Here is a 16219-nt window from a genome sequence, read left to right on the forward strand (position 1 = left end):
CTATTACCCTAACGTGGGCATTACTAGGTTACAGTGTTAAACGCCAAGACAAGTAACAAGTTCGTTCATTACCCATGAATGAACAGCACTAAAGTCAGTATACCGTCCCAACATGATTAAATTAAAGCACCCAGATCCGACAGCCGGGCAACCCATGCAGCTAGGTAGCGCTGCATGTTGATTAGAAAAAAAATTTAAAGGGAAAAGCACAGACAAATCAAGCTTTGTGGGAGATATGCATGTCTTGTTAATTTGCGTTATTAATATTAAGCCAGCCAAAGTTGAGGATGCTCGATCTTAAGCTGCACAATCTTCATGATTTTCGGTACCAGAATCCAAAGATTAACGTGCTTGAATTAACAACTAATATGTATCTGTTACTAATTAATTTTAAAGTGGTCCAACCCATTCGGTGAAGAGGATGATACAGGAAGAAGTAGAAAGGTACGTGTCTGATCAAACTAGCTTATCTCCATTCAGTCAGTCCCAATATATGGGACATAGTCACGTTGTTATCAAAAGAGATAAATATTTTTTATTTATATATATATATATAAACTTGCTCTTTTTAATTACGTTGATATGAATTTCTATAATCAATTCAAAACTCAACAAATTCAAGTGGGATATATCTAACCTATCTTATTCCCTCTATAAATACTAAATAGAGTTAGATATTTGATATTAGATTGGATTAGGATGGTTTGCCTGTAGAAATCTTTAGTCAAGTTAAATATAAAAACAAATTATGCAAGAACACCAAATTTAGGTAAAATAAAATTGGAATGGCCGAGAGTTCCTAAATTATGCATAATATTTAAGAACACCAAATTTAAATTTTATACAAATTATGCAATAACAAAATTATATTAAGAACAAAATTAGAACAAATTATGCAAAATTACAGACAAAATAATTAGACAAAATTATGCATAATTATTTTAATAACAAATAATTATTTTTCATAATGAGGAACCAAATTAGAAAAAATTAGATTTGTTAGAGACGCATAATGAGGTAAAATTATTTTTCTGCATCTCTAATAATGCAAAATTAGAATAAATTATTTTGCAGGATCTACCCCTTGTTATTCTAATTTTGGGTTTGTTCTTGCATAATAAACTTGGTGTTCTTGAATGGCCAATTATGCAAGAACACCAAATTTAGGAACATACCTAGAGGCAAAATAAACATTCAAAATATTACTTTCTAAATGGCCTTAATTAGGAATGAGTTTTATTTTTTCAAAAAATGTTATTTAAACACTCAATTATAATATTTTTTGTAATATTAATATATTATATTTTTCTATTAATTTAACGCAAAGTACAACACATCAATACATAATCGTGCATATTATAACTGTACCTCCAAACAATAGATTTGTTATTTTTTGTTCGTAGTGAATATTTGAGACTATATTTTTTGTCAAATGTATTATTTTTATAATAAATCTACTTTCAATATCGACTACACTTATTTTTTTACAACTTGAGTTATGAATTATTTTAAATAACCCTTATAAAATATTTGTTCTTATACACTTTTTTTAGAGACATTTAAAATATTTCATAATCTCAATTGTAAAAAATAAGTATGATTCGGATTAAAAATAATCAATTTATTGTATTTATATATTTTATTAAGAGTCGTCAACCTCATGCTTGGAGTTCAAATTTTGGTTCGAGTTAATTATTTTAATTTTAGGTCAGTTAAACTTCTGTCTAATTAATCCTCGATCCACCTACATATATAATTTAATTAATTTTTAATTTGATTCAGTTTTGAACCACTCTATGATAGAAAATAGATTATAACTAATTTATTATCAATATATGCTAATAAATAACATGTTAAATTTTAAAAAATTTAATATATTATATTCATATTTACATACAATAGATACATATTTTTTAAAAAAATTATATTAAAAATAGAGAAAAAAATAGGCTTGATACATCTTAAACTTAATTATTAAAAAATATGGCATTGAGCCCCTCACCTAAAAAAACTCAAGATTCGATTTTTAAACAATTAAAAAGATACATTTTTAGTTATTGTCGTTTACATCCGTTTGTGCGTGACATCACACATCGTTTAAGGTGCGTGACATAACAAATTTATGTATTATTTTGTGTGATTCAGAATAATTTTATATTATTTTAATTACTATTACTATATTCTTGCATTTAATTGTATTATGTTGTTATTCTAAACCCTCTCATGGGTGCAGCCATCACTCTCTCCCGCCATGGCCGTGGCCTTCTCTCTCTCTCTCTCTCTCTCTATATATATATATATATATACTGCAAGTTTGCACAGATCTACCCCCTCTCTCTCTCTATATATATATATATATATTGTAACGACCCGTCTCCTGGAGCCCTTGTGCAGTAAGAGGATCCGTGAGAGAGTCATTACTAAAATGATACTGAACATGTAACACCCCACTTCTTTGGAGCGATAAGTAACGTAAGATTCCGGGGATATTTTTTTTTCAATCAACAACACATCATAAAAACGGAAACTCAACGTAAACCGTTCCCCGAAAATCCCGTTACACCTTCTCAGTATATCAATTATGAACTATCAATAAACTAAGAAAGGTTCACCTGTAATACCCGAGAATGATTTGAGGTCATAAATAATATTTGATGAAGGGCATAAATGGACTTTGTGGAAAATAAGACTATAGGTTACACTAACGCAACTTTGGACGATCGAATTAGTCAGAGGGAATACCCTGGACCCTAGATAGCCAACGAAAATGGTATAGTATCGACAAGTAATACGAGTTATGATTTTAGGCATCAAAAGAAGTTGGATCGGGAACGGTTCCCGGTACAGCTAAAAAAAAGGCAATTGTGATTTAGGCTGAAATACCGAATTATCGTACGGGGCATCCGGGACGTCAATGGAACCCCAAGGAAGTTCATATTTGGCATATAGAGTAACCCTTCAGTAGGTTTTGGAAGAAACAAAAGGGCTTGTAACTAAAACGAAGATTCGGGCCTAAGTGCAGTTTTTTCGAAATTGACGGAGGGAGATCGAAACGATATTTTTTCAGAATTTTAAAGAGAGTGTTTTGGGATATTTCAAAGGGTTATAAAGGTCTTTAAAGAGAAATTCAGTTTTTGAGCCGGGGGCAAAATCGTAATTTTTAAGGTTGGGGGTAAAAGTGTAATTTACTGAAAAATTAGGGGCATTAGCGCAATTAGTCCATTTTTCAGGGACTAAAATGCAATTAAAAATTAGCCCGGGGACCATGTTGAAAAGGGTCTAAGTGCAATTATCCAAAAGTTCGGACCAAAGTGTAATTCTTGAAATCTTTTTACTAGGGGCATTTGGGAGATTCAGGAAAAAGCTTCATAAATGACTTTAGAGATAAGGATGAAGTCTCATGATGACGTTAGAGATAAGATGAAGGCTCATGATGACTTTAAGGATAAGATTTGTATAAGATTTGATTGGATAAGAAAAGATTTGATTTAGATAACAATGATTACAAAAGATATTAGAAGATTTGGAATGATTATAGAAGATTTACAATGATTGCAGAGAATCTTAGAAGATTTTGGAATGATTATAGAAGATTTACAATGATTGTAGAGAATCTTAGAAGATTTTGGAATGATTTGTAAAAGATATCAAAAGATTTGGAATGATTATAGAAAATATTAGAAGATTTGGAATGATTGGAAAAGATTTTGAAAGATTTGAAATGATTGCAGAATATATATTTCTTGGTGGCTAAGTTTCCTAAACATATAAATAGGGGCTCAAGGCTAAGGATTCTCTCATTCGAAGTTGTGATACATTTGTGCTAGACGAGAGTGCTTCGGGTTTAGTGGATAGAGGGTTTTTAAAGCATACGCGAGGCATCACACGCGTAGAGCACTTAGGCAGCGCGTGAGGACCTGTAAGGAGGTGGTTTGGTTAAAAGACTTGAGGAGTTGCACGAAAATTGAGGTTGGGCACAAGATTCGAGGTGTTCTGAGTTTCGTTCAAGGTGAGTTGTTCGCTACCAAAATTTGGCTTTCTTATGAGTGGTTCTCCTCCAAAACTTGATTTATTGTGCTTGTTCTATCTGAACATATGGTGATTTCATGCAAAATGGTTTTGTGCATTAAAATGGTAACCGGTGACGGTTGGATTTATGAGGGAGGTTTGTCCCTAAACGTTTTGAACTGTGCATTGCATTTTATAAATGTTGTTTATACGATGCATTGAATTGTGAATTGTGGCATTGTCTTGAGTTTTATGTGTACGTATGGAATGTCAGCCTCGGATGTTGTCTGGATAGTGTAGCCATAATTCTCCAAGGGCGTGACGGAATAATAGGGGTATATGTCAGGATAGCCGCCTTGGTTTCCGTGCCAGACCGTTTGGTCAGGGAAGTTGCACTAGGACGACTAGGTGATCCATACTGTGTTGTTCATGTGGGATGTCAGCCTAGGATGTTGTCTGGATAGTGTAGCCGTAATTCTCCAAGGGCGTGACGGAATAATAGGGGTATCTGATGCTGGGTGTGCATGTCAGGATAGCCGCCTTGATTTCCGTGCCAGGCCGTTTGGTCAGGGAAGTTGCACTAGGACGACTAGGTGGTCCATGTGAAATTTTGGAGTTGGGATTGTATGGTGGTTCCTGGATGCTTAAGGTGGGAACGTATTCTGGTGAGATGCGTTGGCAGCCCCATTTAAGCTAGAATCGCGTCGCGTCGTCGTGTCGTCGAGTCGGTGTGGTGGCATAGCTTTTAGAGAGATTGCTCTTTCCCCATGGTAGGGTTAAGCGCGTGAGAATTCTCTTAAGCTAGGGCTTACCGGGTATATTGGTTTATTTCATGTCTTGCATTATTCATGAAAAATGTGTTTTGAACTCTCACTTAGATGATTCATCATCTAATTTGGACTTTGTCCCTGGAATATTCAAACGTTCCAGGTGAAGGCAGCGGTGCAAAAGGGAAAGGAATCGTCGAGGAGTGACGGCGATTAGCGGATAGTTTACATTATGTCTTTTCAGTTATGTTATTTACTTTTGAAAACGTCATGTAAACGTTAGTGCAACTTTATATATAAATAAAGTGGTTTTGGTTATAACCTGTTGAGGTTTCGATCTAGCTTCCGCATTTGTGTTGGTGAACCTGTCTTGGTTTATTAATGGTTCATAGTTGATATACTGAGAAGGTGTAACGGGATCTTCGGGGAATGATTTTTGTGATGGATTTTTGTTTGAAAAAAATCTATCCCCGGAATCTTACGTTACGTTAACGCTCCCGAAAATTGGGGTGTTACATCACCAACACAAATGCGGAAGTTAAATCGAAACCTTGACAGGTCATAACCAAAACCACTTTATTTATAATATAAAGTCAAACCAACACTTACAAGACGTCCTCAAAATAAACAACATTTATTGAAAGCGACATATTACTAGCAATCAACTAATCGTCGTCACTCTTCGGCAATTCCCTTTCCTTTCGCACCGCTGCCTTCACCTGGAACGTTTAAATATTCTAGAGACATAATCCAAATTAGATGATGAATCATCTAAGTGAGAGTTCAAAATCATATTTTTCATAAATGAATGCAAGACATGAAATAAACCAATACACCCGGTAAATCCTAAGCCAAGAGAATCTCATGCGCTTAACCCTACCACGGGAAAAGAGCAATTTTTCTAAAAGTTATGCCACCATATCGACTCGACAACACGATGACGCGACGCGATTCTAGCTTAAATAAGGCTGGCAACGCATCTCACCAGATTACGTTCCCACCTTAAGCATCCAGGAACCACCATGCAATCCCAACTCCAAAATTTCACATGGACCACCTAGTCATTCTAGTGCAATTTCCCTAGCCAAACGGCCTGGCACGAAAACCAAGGCAGCTATCTTGACATGCACACTAGCATCAGATACCCCTGTTATTCCGTCATGCCCTTGGAGAATTACAGCTACACTATCCAGACAACATCCTAGCCTGACATCCCACATGAACAACACAATATGGACCACCTAGTCGTCCTAGTGTAACTTTCCTGACCAAATGGTCTGGCACGGAAATCAAGGCGACTATCCTGACATACATACCAGCATCAGATACCTCTATTATTCCGTCACGCCCTTGGAGAATTATGGCTACACTATCCAGACAACATTCTAAGCTCACACTCCATATGTACACACAAAACTCAAGACAATGCCACATTTCACAATTCAAAACATCATATAAATAATATTTTATAAAATGCAATGTACAAGTTCAAAACGTTTAGGAATGAACCTCACTCATAAAACCCACCGTCACCGGTTATCATTTGCATGCAACAAAAACCATTTGCATGAACAAGTCAAAACCAACTTTTAGGATAGAACCATTCACAAGTCAAAACAAAGTTTTGAGGGCGAACACTCACCTCGAATGAAACTCAGAACACCTTGAATCTTGTGCCCAACCTCGACTTTTGTGTAACTTCTCAAGTATTTTGATGAAACCACCTTCTTACACGCCCTTACGCGCTGCCCAAGTGCTCTGCGCGTGTGATGCTTCGCGTATGCTTAAAAAGCCTTTTATCCACTAAACCCAAAACACTATTGTCTAGCACGAACTTCTCACAATTTCGAATGAGAAACCTTTAGCCATGAACCCTTATTTATGTGTTTTGGAAACTTAGCCACCAAAAAACATATATTCTGCAATCATTTCAAATCTTCAAAAATCTTTTCCAATCATTCCAAATCTTCTAAGATCTTCTGCAATCATTGTAAATCTTTCAAGATATTATATAATCATTACCAAATCTTCTAAGATATTCTGCAATTATTCTAGATCTTCCAAGATATTATATAATCATTACCAGATCTTCTAAGATATTCTGCAATCATTTTAAATTTTCCAAGATATTATATAATCATTACCAAATCTTCTAAGATATTTTACAATCATTCTAAATTTTTCAAGATATTATATAATCATTATTAAATTTTCTAAAATATTCTGCAATCATTGTTATCCAAATCAAATCTTATTCAAATCAAATCTTTATCCAAATCAAATCATATCCAATAAAATCTTATCCAATCAAATCTTATCAAATCTTGTCCAAATCTTATCCTTAAAGTCATCATGAGCCTTCATCTTATCTCTAACGTCATCATGAGACTTCATCTTATCTCTAATGTCATCATGACACTTCATCCTTATCTCTAAAGTCATTTATGAGGATTTTCCTGAATCTCTCAAATGCCCCTAGTAAAAAGATTTCAAGAATTACATTTTGGCTCGAACTTTTGGATAATTGCACTTAGACCCTTTTCAATATGGTCCCCGGTCTAATTTTTATTTGCATTTTAATCCCTGAAGAATGGATTAATTATGCTAATACCCCTAATTTTTAAGTAAATTACACTTTTACCCGAATCTCAAAAATTACGATTTTGCCCCTGGCTCATAAATTAAACTTTTATCTTCAAACATCCACAATCTCTTAAAACATCATATTTCTTCAAGTATTTGAATCTAAAAATCTCGAGTATTACATCCCTTACGATCATTCGATTTTTCAAGCTAAAATTAGTCGTACGAAGAGTTATCTCTGTTCCGATTTCTTTTAAGTGTCATAAATCATGTATCAAGACACTTGTCACTGACATATCTTTTTCCTTCGATATTTACATTCTAGGGTACTCCCTTCCATCGATTCCGCAATTACTTACCTAAATTATCAAACTGATTTTCAGTTTCTTGAACTTACTTGACACTTTTCAATATGGGGTATTACAGAACAATAGTACATCTACAACTCACACGCAAACCCTATTGAAATTATAATCTTTCTTTAATATGATTTCTCATAATCGTCATTACATACCTGATCACCGTGCCCATTTGGCTTACATAATACACATATATCTCAAACATAAAACATTAACCTTAACACAAGTACAATGACACTCAAGATCTAGTTTCGGGAGAGCTTTGCACTTGCTATCCTGACTCGACGATCTAGACTCAACTCTACTATACGCACCTGCGATCTCGGAATACTCTTACCTAAAATGATAGAAAACAAAGATAAGTCGCAAGACTCAGCAAGCTCATGAAAGAAAGGCAACTGGTTATGGATAGGACTCTTCCCAACATACCATGCAATTCATGCCAAGGCAACCACACCATGCCATGATCCATACGTGCATTACTTTTAAATGCATAATATAAAATCAACTGCACATAAAGGGTTCTTAGAGCCCACATAAGCCACACATTAGCACCTAAGTCCCGTATACAAACCTGTTACAGGCTAACATAGGCTACCATTTCATTATCCATAAAAACTCGCCTTGCCTTTTCCTAAATACTCATTACATGCTCTTCCTGATACCTATCATACCCTCATATGTTCTTCCTATCATCCATCACATTGTCATATCCTTCCGCGATCGTGGCCTCGGGCTTCCCTCGAGCTAATCTCTAAGCCGAGTCGAAGCTCCCCCGAGTCGGTACTCCCGACACCTGGACTAGAATGGTACTCCCGCCCAAAATAACAGTAACAATAGTACCATGCAATGCACCACATAAGAAATGCAATGGCTTTTGTAGCATAAACGTGATGACAAGGCCCCCATAAACCAAGCATCAGGCCACGCTACGCCCACATAGGAATACATACATGCGGCATGCTCTAAATGCACATGTTCGCCTAGAGTACCCAAATTGGCTCTTAGACTAATCAGGTTATACAAATGCTCACACATTCCATCACACACAAAGCATGTTTCCCCAAATAAATGCAACCCAGCCCCATGTAGCACACACATCATGATATGCACAAACCAAAGCGGGAATCTGGAATACCAGCTCTTCTAGCCCGTCTAGCGCTTATCGTAACAACCAATGACTGGCGCCCATACATCCAGCCATCAACTGCCACGACCCACGGTCTACAGTCAATGGCTTTGTACCCCATACCCTTAAACACACTTACTGACACTATTAACTTTATATCTTTTAAACTTAACATTACACAACATTTCTCCATAACTCTTCATGTACATAACCACATAACATCATGATACGCTTTTCATTCATAGAAAACCATCTCAACATACATAATAGACTCTTAACATATCATCATAATCCTGACCATAGCCAATTTTCTAAGAACCTAACCCTAACGGGTTCGGCATCATTCCCAAGAAAAGCAGAGTGATACGAAGCTCTGTGACAGTCGAAATGAAAGACACCATGACATCCTTACTTAACTTATTCCATTAACAATAAACTCATTAATAAAATATAAGTCATAGGGTGGTTACCACGCAGATTATTATTATTAATGCGTGGAATCGAGTCACGGTGAGAGAGGGAATAAAATACGAAAAACCACGGAGACTTGTAAGGGAAATAAAGAACACGATTAGAAGGTTAGGAGCTTGCCTGTAGATAGCCGATCCTAGTTTCTCTCGTACTCTCGCTGCGAAGTAAAACGTTTAACATAAAATAATAAGTTTACAGTGTATATTAATCAAATCTAACCGTATAAAATTCGTGATTTAAACGTATAATACTTCTGATAATTTTACCCACTTACTTGACTAATTTAATCATGAAATAATCTCAAGATTCATGAATTTCTCCCCCAATTTTTCCTTATTCCTCCATTTTCTCGTGCTGCCCAAGCTCCCTCTTCTTCTCCTTATTTTCGCTCTATTTAAGAGGTTGAGGAAGGCCAAATTCAGCCTTAAATAAGCAAAAACAGAAGGCAGGAGACGCAGCCACGTGGCAGCCAGCTGGCTAAGCACGCAGCTACCGCCTTTGGGGCAAAAACGATGCCGTTTCGGTCCCCCCCAGCCAAAAACCCAGCCTCGCGTGCACACCCGTGGAATCAATCCCACGTCCCCCGCCTGGACACGCGCACGCGTAGCCACTCGCGCCAGCTACTCCCTCATACATATATGCGCTCCAGTTAAATTTAAAGTGATTTGCGGCCACTTCCGCAAATCACGTTTCAGCGCCCACAACTTTCATTAATTACACACACACCCGAACTTCCTTTTCCCTTTATTACACTTTCACCTTATAATTTCCAGAAATCCACCAAATTAATTTATTTTACTATTTCCATAAATATTTCCAATTAATTTAATTAATCATCTAAATTTCTTATTTCCTCAAAATATCATAGATAAGTATTTTCTCAAAAATCTCCAAATATTCTAAAATATCCTCAAACACCCAAATTAATTATTTTTATTTGCCTCCAATTTTTTGGGGATGTTACATATATATTGCAAGTCTACACAGACCCACCCCTCCTCTCTCTCTCTCTTTATATATATATATATATATATATACACACTGTACAGCCCATCACTGGCCATCTCCCTCTTTTTCTTTCTCTCTCACAACGATGGCCACGTTCATCGCTGTTGCCATGGTGGGTGGGTGACGGTTGCGTTCATAGCGGCCATATGTGTGCATATGTTTGTGTATATTGGGGGTAGGTGATGGCCACGTCCATGGTTGGGGGGATGGGTGATGGCTGCGACCATGGAAGCTGGTGGTGACTACCATAAAAATTAAAAAAGTAAATATGTTGTTTTAGAATTTTATATATATTTTTAATTTGAAAAATAAAAACTAAACATAGTGTTTGATACAAAAATTGTTTATTTCACTAAATGGTTAAATATAAACAATAATTCAATTAATTAGAAGTTTTCAATTTTCAGAGCAAAATTCTAAGTTTATAGCAATTCAAATTTAATTTGAAAGTTTATTTCACCGAAGGGTTGGGCTAAGCATATTCAAAAACTGAGTCTAAGGCCATCCAAATAAGGAGTACAATGAAGTGGGGGCCTTGGCGTTACATTTCACACACAAATCTTATTATATATATATATGGTTGTATATATATATATATATATATATAGTAATAGTAAGGCAAAAGCCTTATTCATATCATCAGTAGAGAGCGGCTATGGCATCTTCATCGTGGCAGCAAGCAAAGGTGATGAATTTCTCCATGAAGCGCTGGCACTCGGGGCATTTCAGATTCTCCGGGATCCTCCCGGTGGAGATCGGGAACTCGAAGCGGCTGCAAGGATGAGTATCTCTCACAAGCTTGTCATGGTAACCTTTGAACGAGGTAGGAAACCCATCAAGTTCCACCCGATCCTTCCATTTGTCGAACTCCACCACGGTGGACATCATGGTGGTGAAATGGCCGTTGACGACGACCTCCGATCCCCGGCTGAGCACCGCCCAGCCTCCGCTCTTGTCGTAGCTTAGAAGCTTCTTTATCTCGAGCATCATCTGGTCGTGTTCGTCGACTTTCCCGAGCTGAATCTTGGAGAAGAGCATGCTCTCCAACCGGGTCCAGAAGAACCATACCATTAGCTCCTGCCATGCGTAGCTCAAATTCTCGGCCTCAATGACGGTGGTCACCCGCCGGACTTGTTCCTTCTTGTGACTCTTTCCGACGTATACCATCTCAAGTGGGATTCCAACAGTTTTCGCCACCGCCTTTGCTCTGCTTGTGAATCTCCGGATCCACTCAATGTCATCCCCTCCATACATGAATACGTATTTTCCCTCTTTGCTCTGGTTAACAAAACATAAAAATTTGTGGGTTTTGATTGATTTTCTTGAATGTGACAATTAATGGTACTGAACTATTACACACACATATATAAATAGCTAGCTACGAAGATGAAGTAGAGCTAATTACCCAGTCGAGAACTGTTTGGTCGATGCCATCAACGAGCAACTCAAGCCTCCAAGCCTCCTCCTTCCAAAGCGTTTCTTCCCTAAAACTGGTGAAGGGAAAGGCATTGCTTCCCCAAATCCACATCATGTGGATGGCATTGGGGCTCACCACTCTTCCGTGCGGGTCGAGAACCACCAGGATAGGCTTGTTCCTAAAGTGCCACTTCTCCTTCACTAGCCTTATCATAGCTCGATTGATAACCGATGGGTGGTGCACTGTGTGCCAAGGCATTGTGGATTGTAGGCTCTCGAACTTCTTCTTGATAGAATCTATCCCCTGCGAAGAGGGGTCCACAATCGGGATCCACACGACCTCGTATAGAGTGTCCACCCTCACTGCCTGCATTCGAGACTCTCTGTAAATTTGCTCTAGAATTGAAAGCTCGTCCTCAGAGATCTCAAGCCCTGATATGAGTAGCAAAACATTCTTCCTCCTCAAAACTTCAAGACTAACCTGTTTTCAACAACAGCAACCAAAGAGCTTAATTTTTCGATCACAAGGAACATATCATAGAAATTAATCCAAATTAATATTGTTATTAATGATGATGTAGCTGTTTGTAGAGTGAATCATGTATAGTGTTACATACCCTTCTTTTAGCACTTCCATCATAAAGCGGAAAAATGTCATCCTTAGTGTAAATCAATGCCTTAAGAACTTTCATGTTATCTATGTGGATCATGTCCAAGATCTGCACCAATGACTGAAAAGCTTCGACGTCTCTCTTTTCATCTACACCCAAAAAACAATTAATGATGATATTTAGCGAGGCCACAAATGCATCTATTAATTGTAATTATCATAAACTTTCGATTGGTTAATACTATTACTTACCCAGAAGACTGTAACAAATATCTAATAGCTTTTGAAGATGGTCGCGTATGTTGTTAATCTTATGAGCCAAGGTCGACAACTCCCATGACTCTGTGGTGGTTACTAAATACCTGAAATGATCACATGGCCATTATAAACCTAGCTAGTTTAATGCTATATACACAGTAGTTATGGATATATAACTACTAAATAATTTTGGGTTTTTATTCTATACAGACTTGAGATGCAATAATTAATTAGTTAATACATACTCATGGCCCATGCTACTGAGGCTTGCAATCTGTGCAGCACAAGCGATGATGCTTCTGATGGACCAGTAGACGGCGGTTGGCATGGTGGCCATAGCGGCGGACATGGCGGGCACATCCTGTGTAATATATGTCGGCGGTAGCCCCTTGAAAGCTGAAACGACCCTTGCTAAGTTCAAGATGGCCTTAATCAGAACGTTAAGCGCATCAACCCGGCTTTTCAGTGCGCCGGAGTGCTCCATGATCACCGGCAATTGTCTAAGAATTGCCACTGATTTGGCGAGTTGGTTTGATGAGTAAATCTGGGCGAGGAGCCAGAATTCTCCGTAGTTCAAAGCAAAGGCCGCTAAGGTTAGCACAAGCTTAGCATCCCATGGATAGCTGGCTAGCATCTTAAGTAGAGAGACGGTCGTTTCATGCCCGTCTATGCCAGAGAAAGAGTTAAATGCTATCTGGAAACGTAAAAGTAATGAAATTGAATATTGTTAATTTTGTATTTTTCATGTATCATAATATGAAAATTGGAACTTTTTTTCATGTAACCTGGACCGAGATCCGATCAATGACTTGGGCCAGCCCCTCGAGCATGGAAATGACCACTGCTTGATTGTATTTGTCCTCCACCTGTTCCACCTGGCTTCTGTCCATGCCCTGAAGTGGAAATCACAAGAAAATTGTATATATAATATGAAGGAGATGGATCCAATTCATTAATTTGTTGGAGAAATATTTCCTCTACCGGCACAATCATCTCCTGAGTAGGGAACATGGAGGCGCGGCTAACGATATCCTCAACAAGTTGAAAAAGAGGTTTGACGTCTATTTCACGGCCATCTGGGCGATGAATTTCCTGAATTTGCTTCATCGTGTAGCTGTCCTCGGACGCCAGGAACATGCTCCGGTCACCGGTACCTCTCATCGCCAGTTGCTGGGCGGAAGCCGCAGCGGCTGGAATGTACTTGCTAGGGTTGACCATTAGCGGGGCACTCGATCGAAGCAGCTGCGGAGGATTAGCTGTGATCATCGGCTGGGGATCGGCTCTCATCATCTGAGGATCTGTCCTGATGAGTTGCGGGTCACTCCTGGTGATCTGGGAATCGTTTGGGGTGAGTTGGGGATCGGTTCTGATCATCTGGGGATCAGTCCGGATGAGTTGCTGGTCACTCCTGGTGAGCTGGGGATCGTTTCCGATGAGTTGGGGATCATTTCTGTTGAGTGGAGCCTGCACCGGCGTCAACTTGCTGGCCATGGCAAGAAGAAGCTTCTGTTGCTGCTGCACGAAGTCAAGGCAGAAATCGGGGTGTTGAGGAAGGAGGAGAGGAGGGCTTGCGGTGCTTCTATTAGCAATCCGGGATGGCTTGGCCTTTATATAGCCATGACCGGGCAATGGAATAAAGCAAGCTACCAGTGTTGACAGCTTAATCCATTTCTTTGCTTCTAGTCAAGCTCAAAACCCCCCACAACGTTAAGTTGAAGCGTCCTTGCCTATCAAATTAAAGCCTTTCTCAGACCCCACAACATCACACCTTTTCCTTTTGGCTGTCCAAAGAATCCCGGGCAGTACTGCTGCTGATTCTAGATCCGAAGTCTTCATCAACCTAATCACTGCCTCTATTAACTAACCCTAGACCTACTGTATCTATCATCTCTTCAACAGATTATTTAATTCAATCAATCACGTGGGCATGGCAGTACGTAGTATACACATTGCTATACTTTCCTTCCTTACTAATTGATACCAATATCAATTCTCAAAACCCCAGCAAAGAAAAAGAAGCGGTCGGAGAGAAAAGAAAGATTCCATTCCTTTGTTCCTATTACCCTAACGTGGGCATTACGAGGTTACAGTGTTGGACACAGAACTAAAACGCCAAGACAAGTAACAAGTTCGTTTATTTCTTTAACAATCTCAGAGCCGTCACCCATGATTGAACAGCACTAAAGTCAGTATACCGTCCCAACATGATTAAATTAAAGCACCCAGATCCGACAGCCGGGCAACCCATGCAGCTAGCTAGCGCTGCATGTTGATTAGAAAAAAAAATTAAAGGGAAAGGCACAGACAAATCAAGCTTTGTGGGAGATATGCATGTCTTGTTAATTTACGTTATTAATATTAAGCCAGCCAAAGTTGAGGATGCTCGATCTTAAGCTGCACAATCTTCATGATTTTCGGTACCAGAATCCAAAGATTAACGTGCTTGAATTAACAACTAATATGTACCTGTTACTAATTAATTTTAAAGTGGTCCAAACCCATTCGGTGAAGAGGATGATACAAGAAGAAGAAGAAGAAGAAGAAGAAGGACAAAGATATCAAAAGAGATAAATATTTTTTATTTATTATATATATATATATATAAACTTGTTCTTTTTAATTACGTTGATAAGAATTTCTATAATCAATTCAAAACTCAACAAATTCAAGTGGGATATATCTAACCTATCTTATTCCCTCTATAAATACTAAATAGAGTTAGATATTTGATATTAGATTGGATTAGGATGGTTTGCATGTAGAAATCTTTAGTCAAGTTAAATATAAAAACAAATTATGCAAGAACACCAAATTTAGGTAAAATAAAATTGGAATGGCCGAGAGTTCCTAAATTATGCATAATATTAAAGAACACCGAATTTAAATTTTATACAAATTATGCAATAACAAAATTATATTAAGAACAAAATTAGAACAAACTATGCAAAATTACAGACAAAATAATTAGACAAAATTATGCATAATTATTTTTCATAATGAGGAACCAAATTAGAAAAAATTAGATTTGTTAGAGACGCATAATGAGGTAAAATTATTTTTCTGCATCTCTAATAATGCAAAATTAGAATAAATTATTTTGCAGGATCTACCCCTTGTTATTCTAATTTTGGGTTTGTTCTTGCATAATAAATTTGCCAATTATGCAAGAACACCAAATTTAGGAACAACCTAGAGGCAAAATAAACATTCAAAATATTACTTTGTAAATGGCCTTAATTAGGAATGAGTTTTATTTTTTCAAAAAATGTTATTTAAACACTCAATTATAATATTTTTTGTAATATTAATATATTATATTTTTCTATTAATTTAACACAAAGTACAACACATCAATACATAATTGTGCATATTATAACTGTACCTCCAAACAATAGATTTGTTATTTTTTGTTCGTAGTGAATATTTGAGACTATATTTTTTGTCAAATGTATTACTTTTATAATAAATCTACTTTCAATATCGACTACACTTATTTTTTTACAACTTGAGTTATGAATTATTTTAAATAACCCTTATAAAATATTTGTTCTTATACACCTTTTTTAGAGACATTTAAAATATTTCATAATCTGAATTGTAAAAAATAAGT

The 16219-nt window shown here is 37.3% G+C and overlaps 1 protein-coding gene across 4 annotated transcripts in view; it reads right to left on the reverse strand.

The window, feature by feature from the left end:
- The window catches only part of LOC127804871 (protein SIEVE ELEMENT OCCLUSION B-like), a 64700-nt gene extending 50529 nt beyond the window's left edge, over positions 1-14171 (reverse strand). For 2 of the 4 annotated variants that reach the window (XM_052341938.1, XM_052341937.1), the window contains exon 1: positions 13591-14171. In XM_052341938.1, coding sequence (XP_052197898.1) covers positions 13591-14100 — 510 coding nt within the window. In that variant the 5' untranslated portion in view covers positions 14101-14171. Of the gene's footprint in view, positions 1-10766; positions 11604-11730; positions 12223-12358; positions 12502-12603; positions 12714-12854; positions 13304-13394; positions 13503-13590 lie in introns of those variants that run through there. The other 2 variants (XM_052341933.1, XM_052341936.1) reach the window with 2 other exon arrangements.
- Positions 14172-16219: the final 2048 nt, after the last annotated feature.

This window comes from Diospyros lotus, chromosome 6, assembly GCF_014633365.1.
Source record: "Diospyros lotus cultivar Yz01 chromosome 6, ASM1463336v1, whole genome shotgun sequence".
In the NCBI taxonomy this organism is placed as follows: domain Eukaryota; kingdom Viridiplantae; phylum Streptophyta; class Magnoliopsida; order Ericales; family Ebenaceae; genus Diospyros; species Diospyros lotus.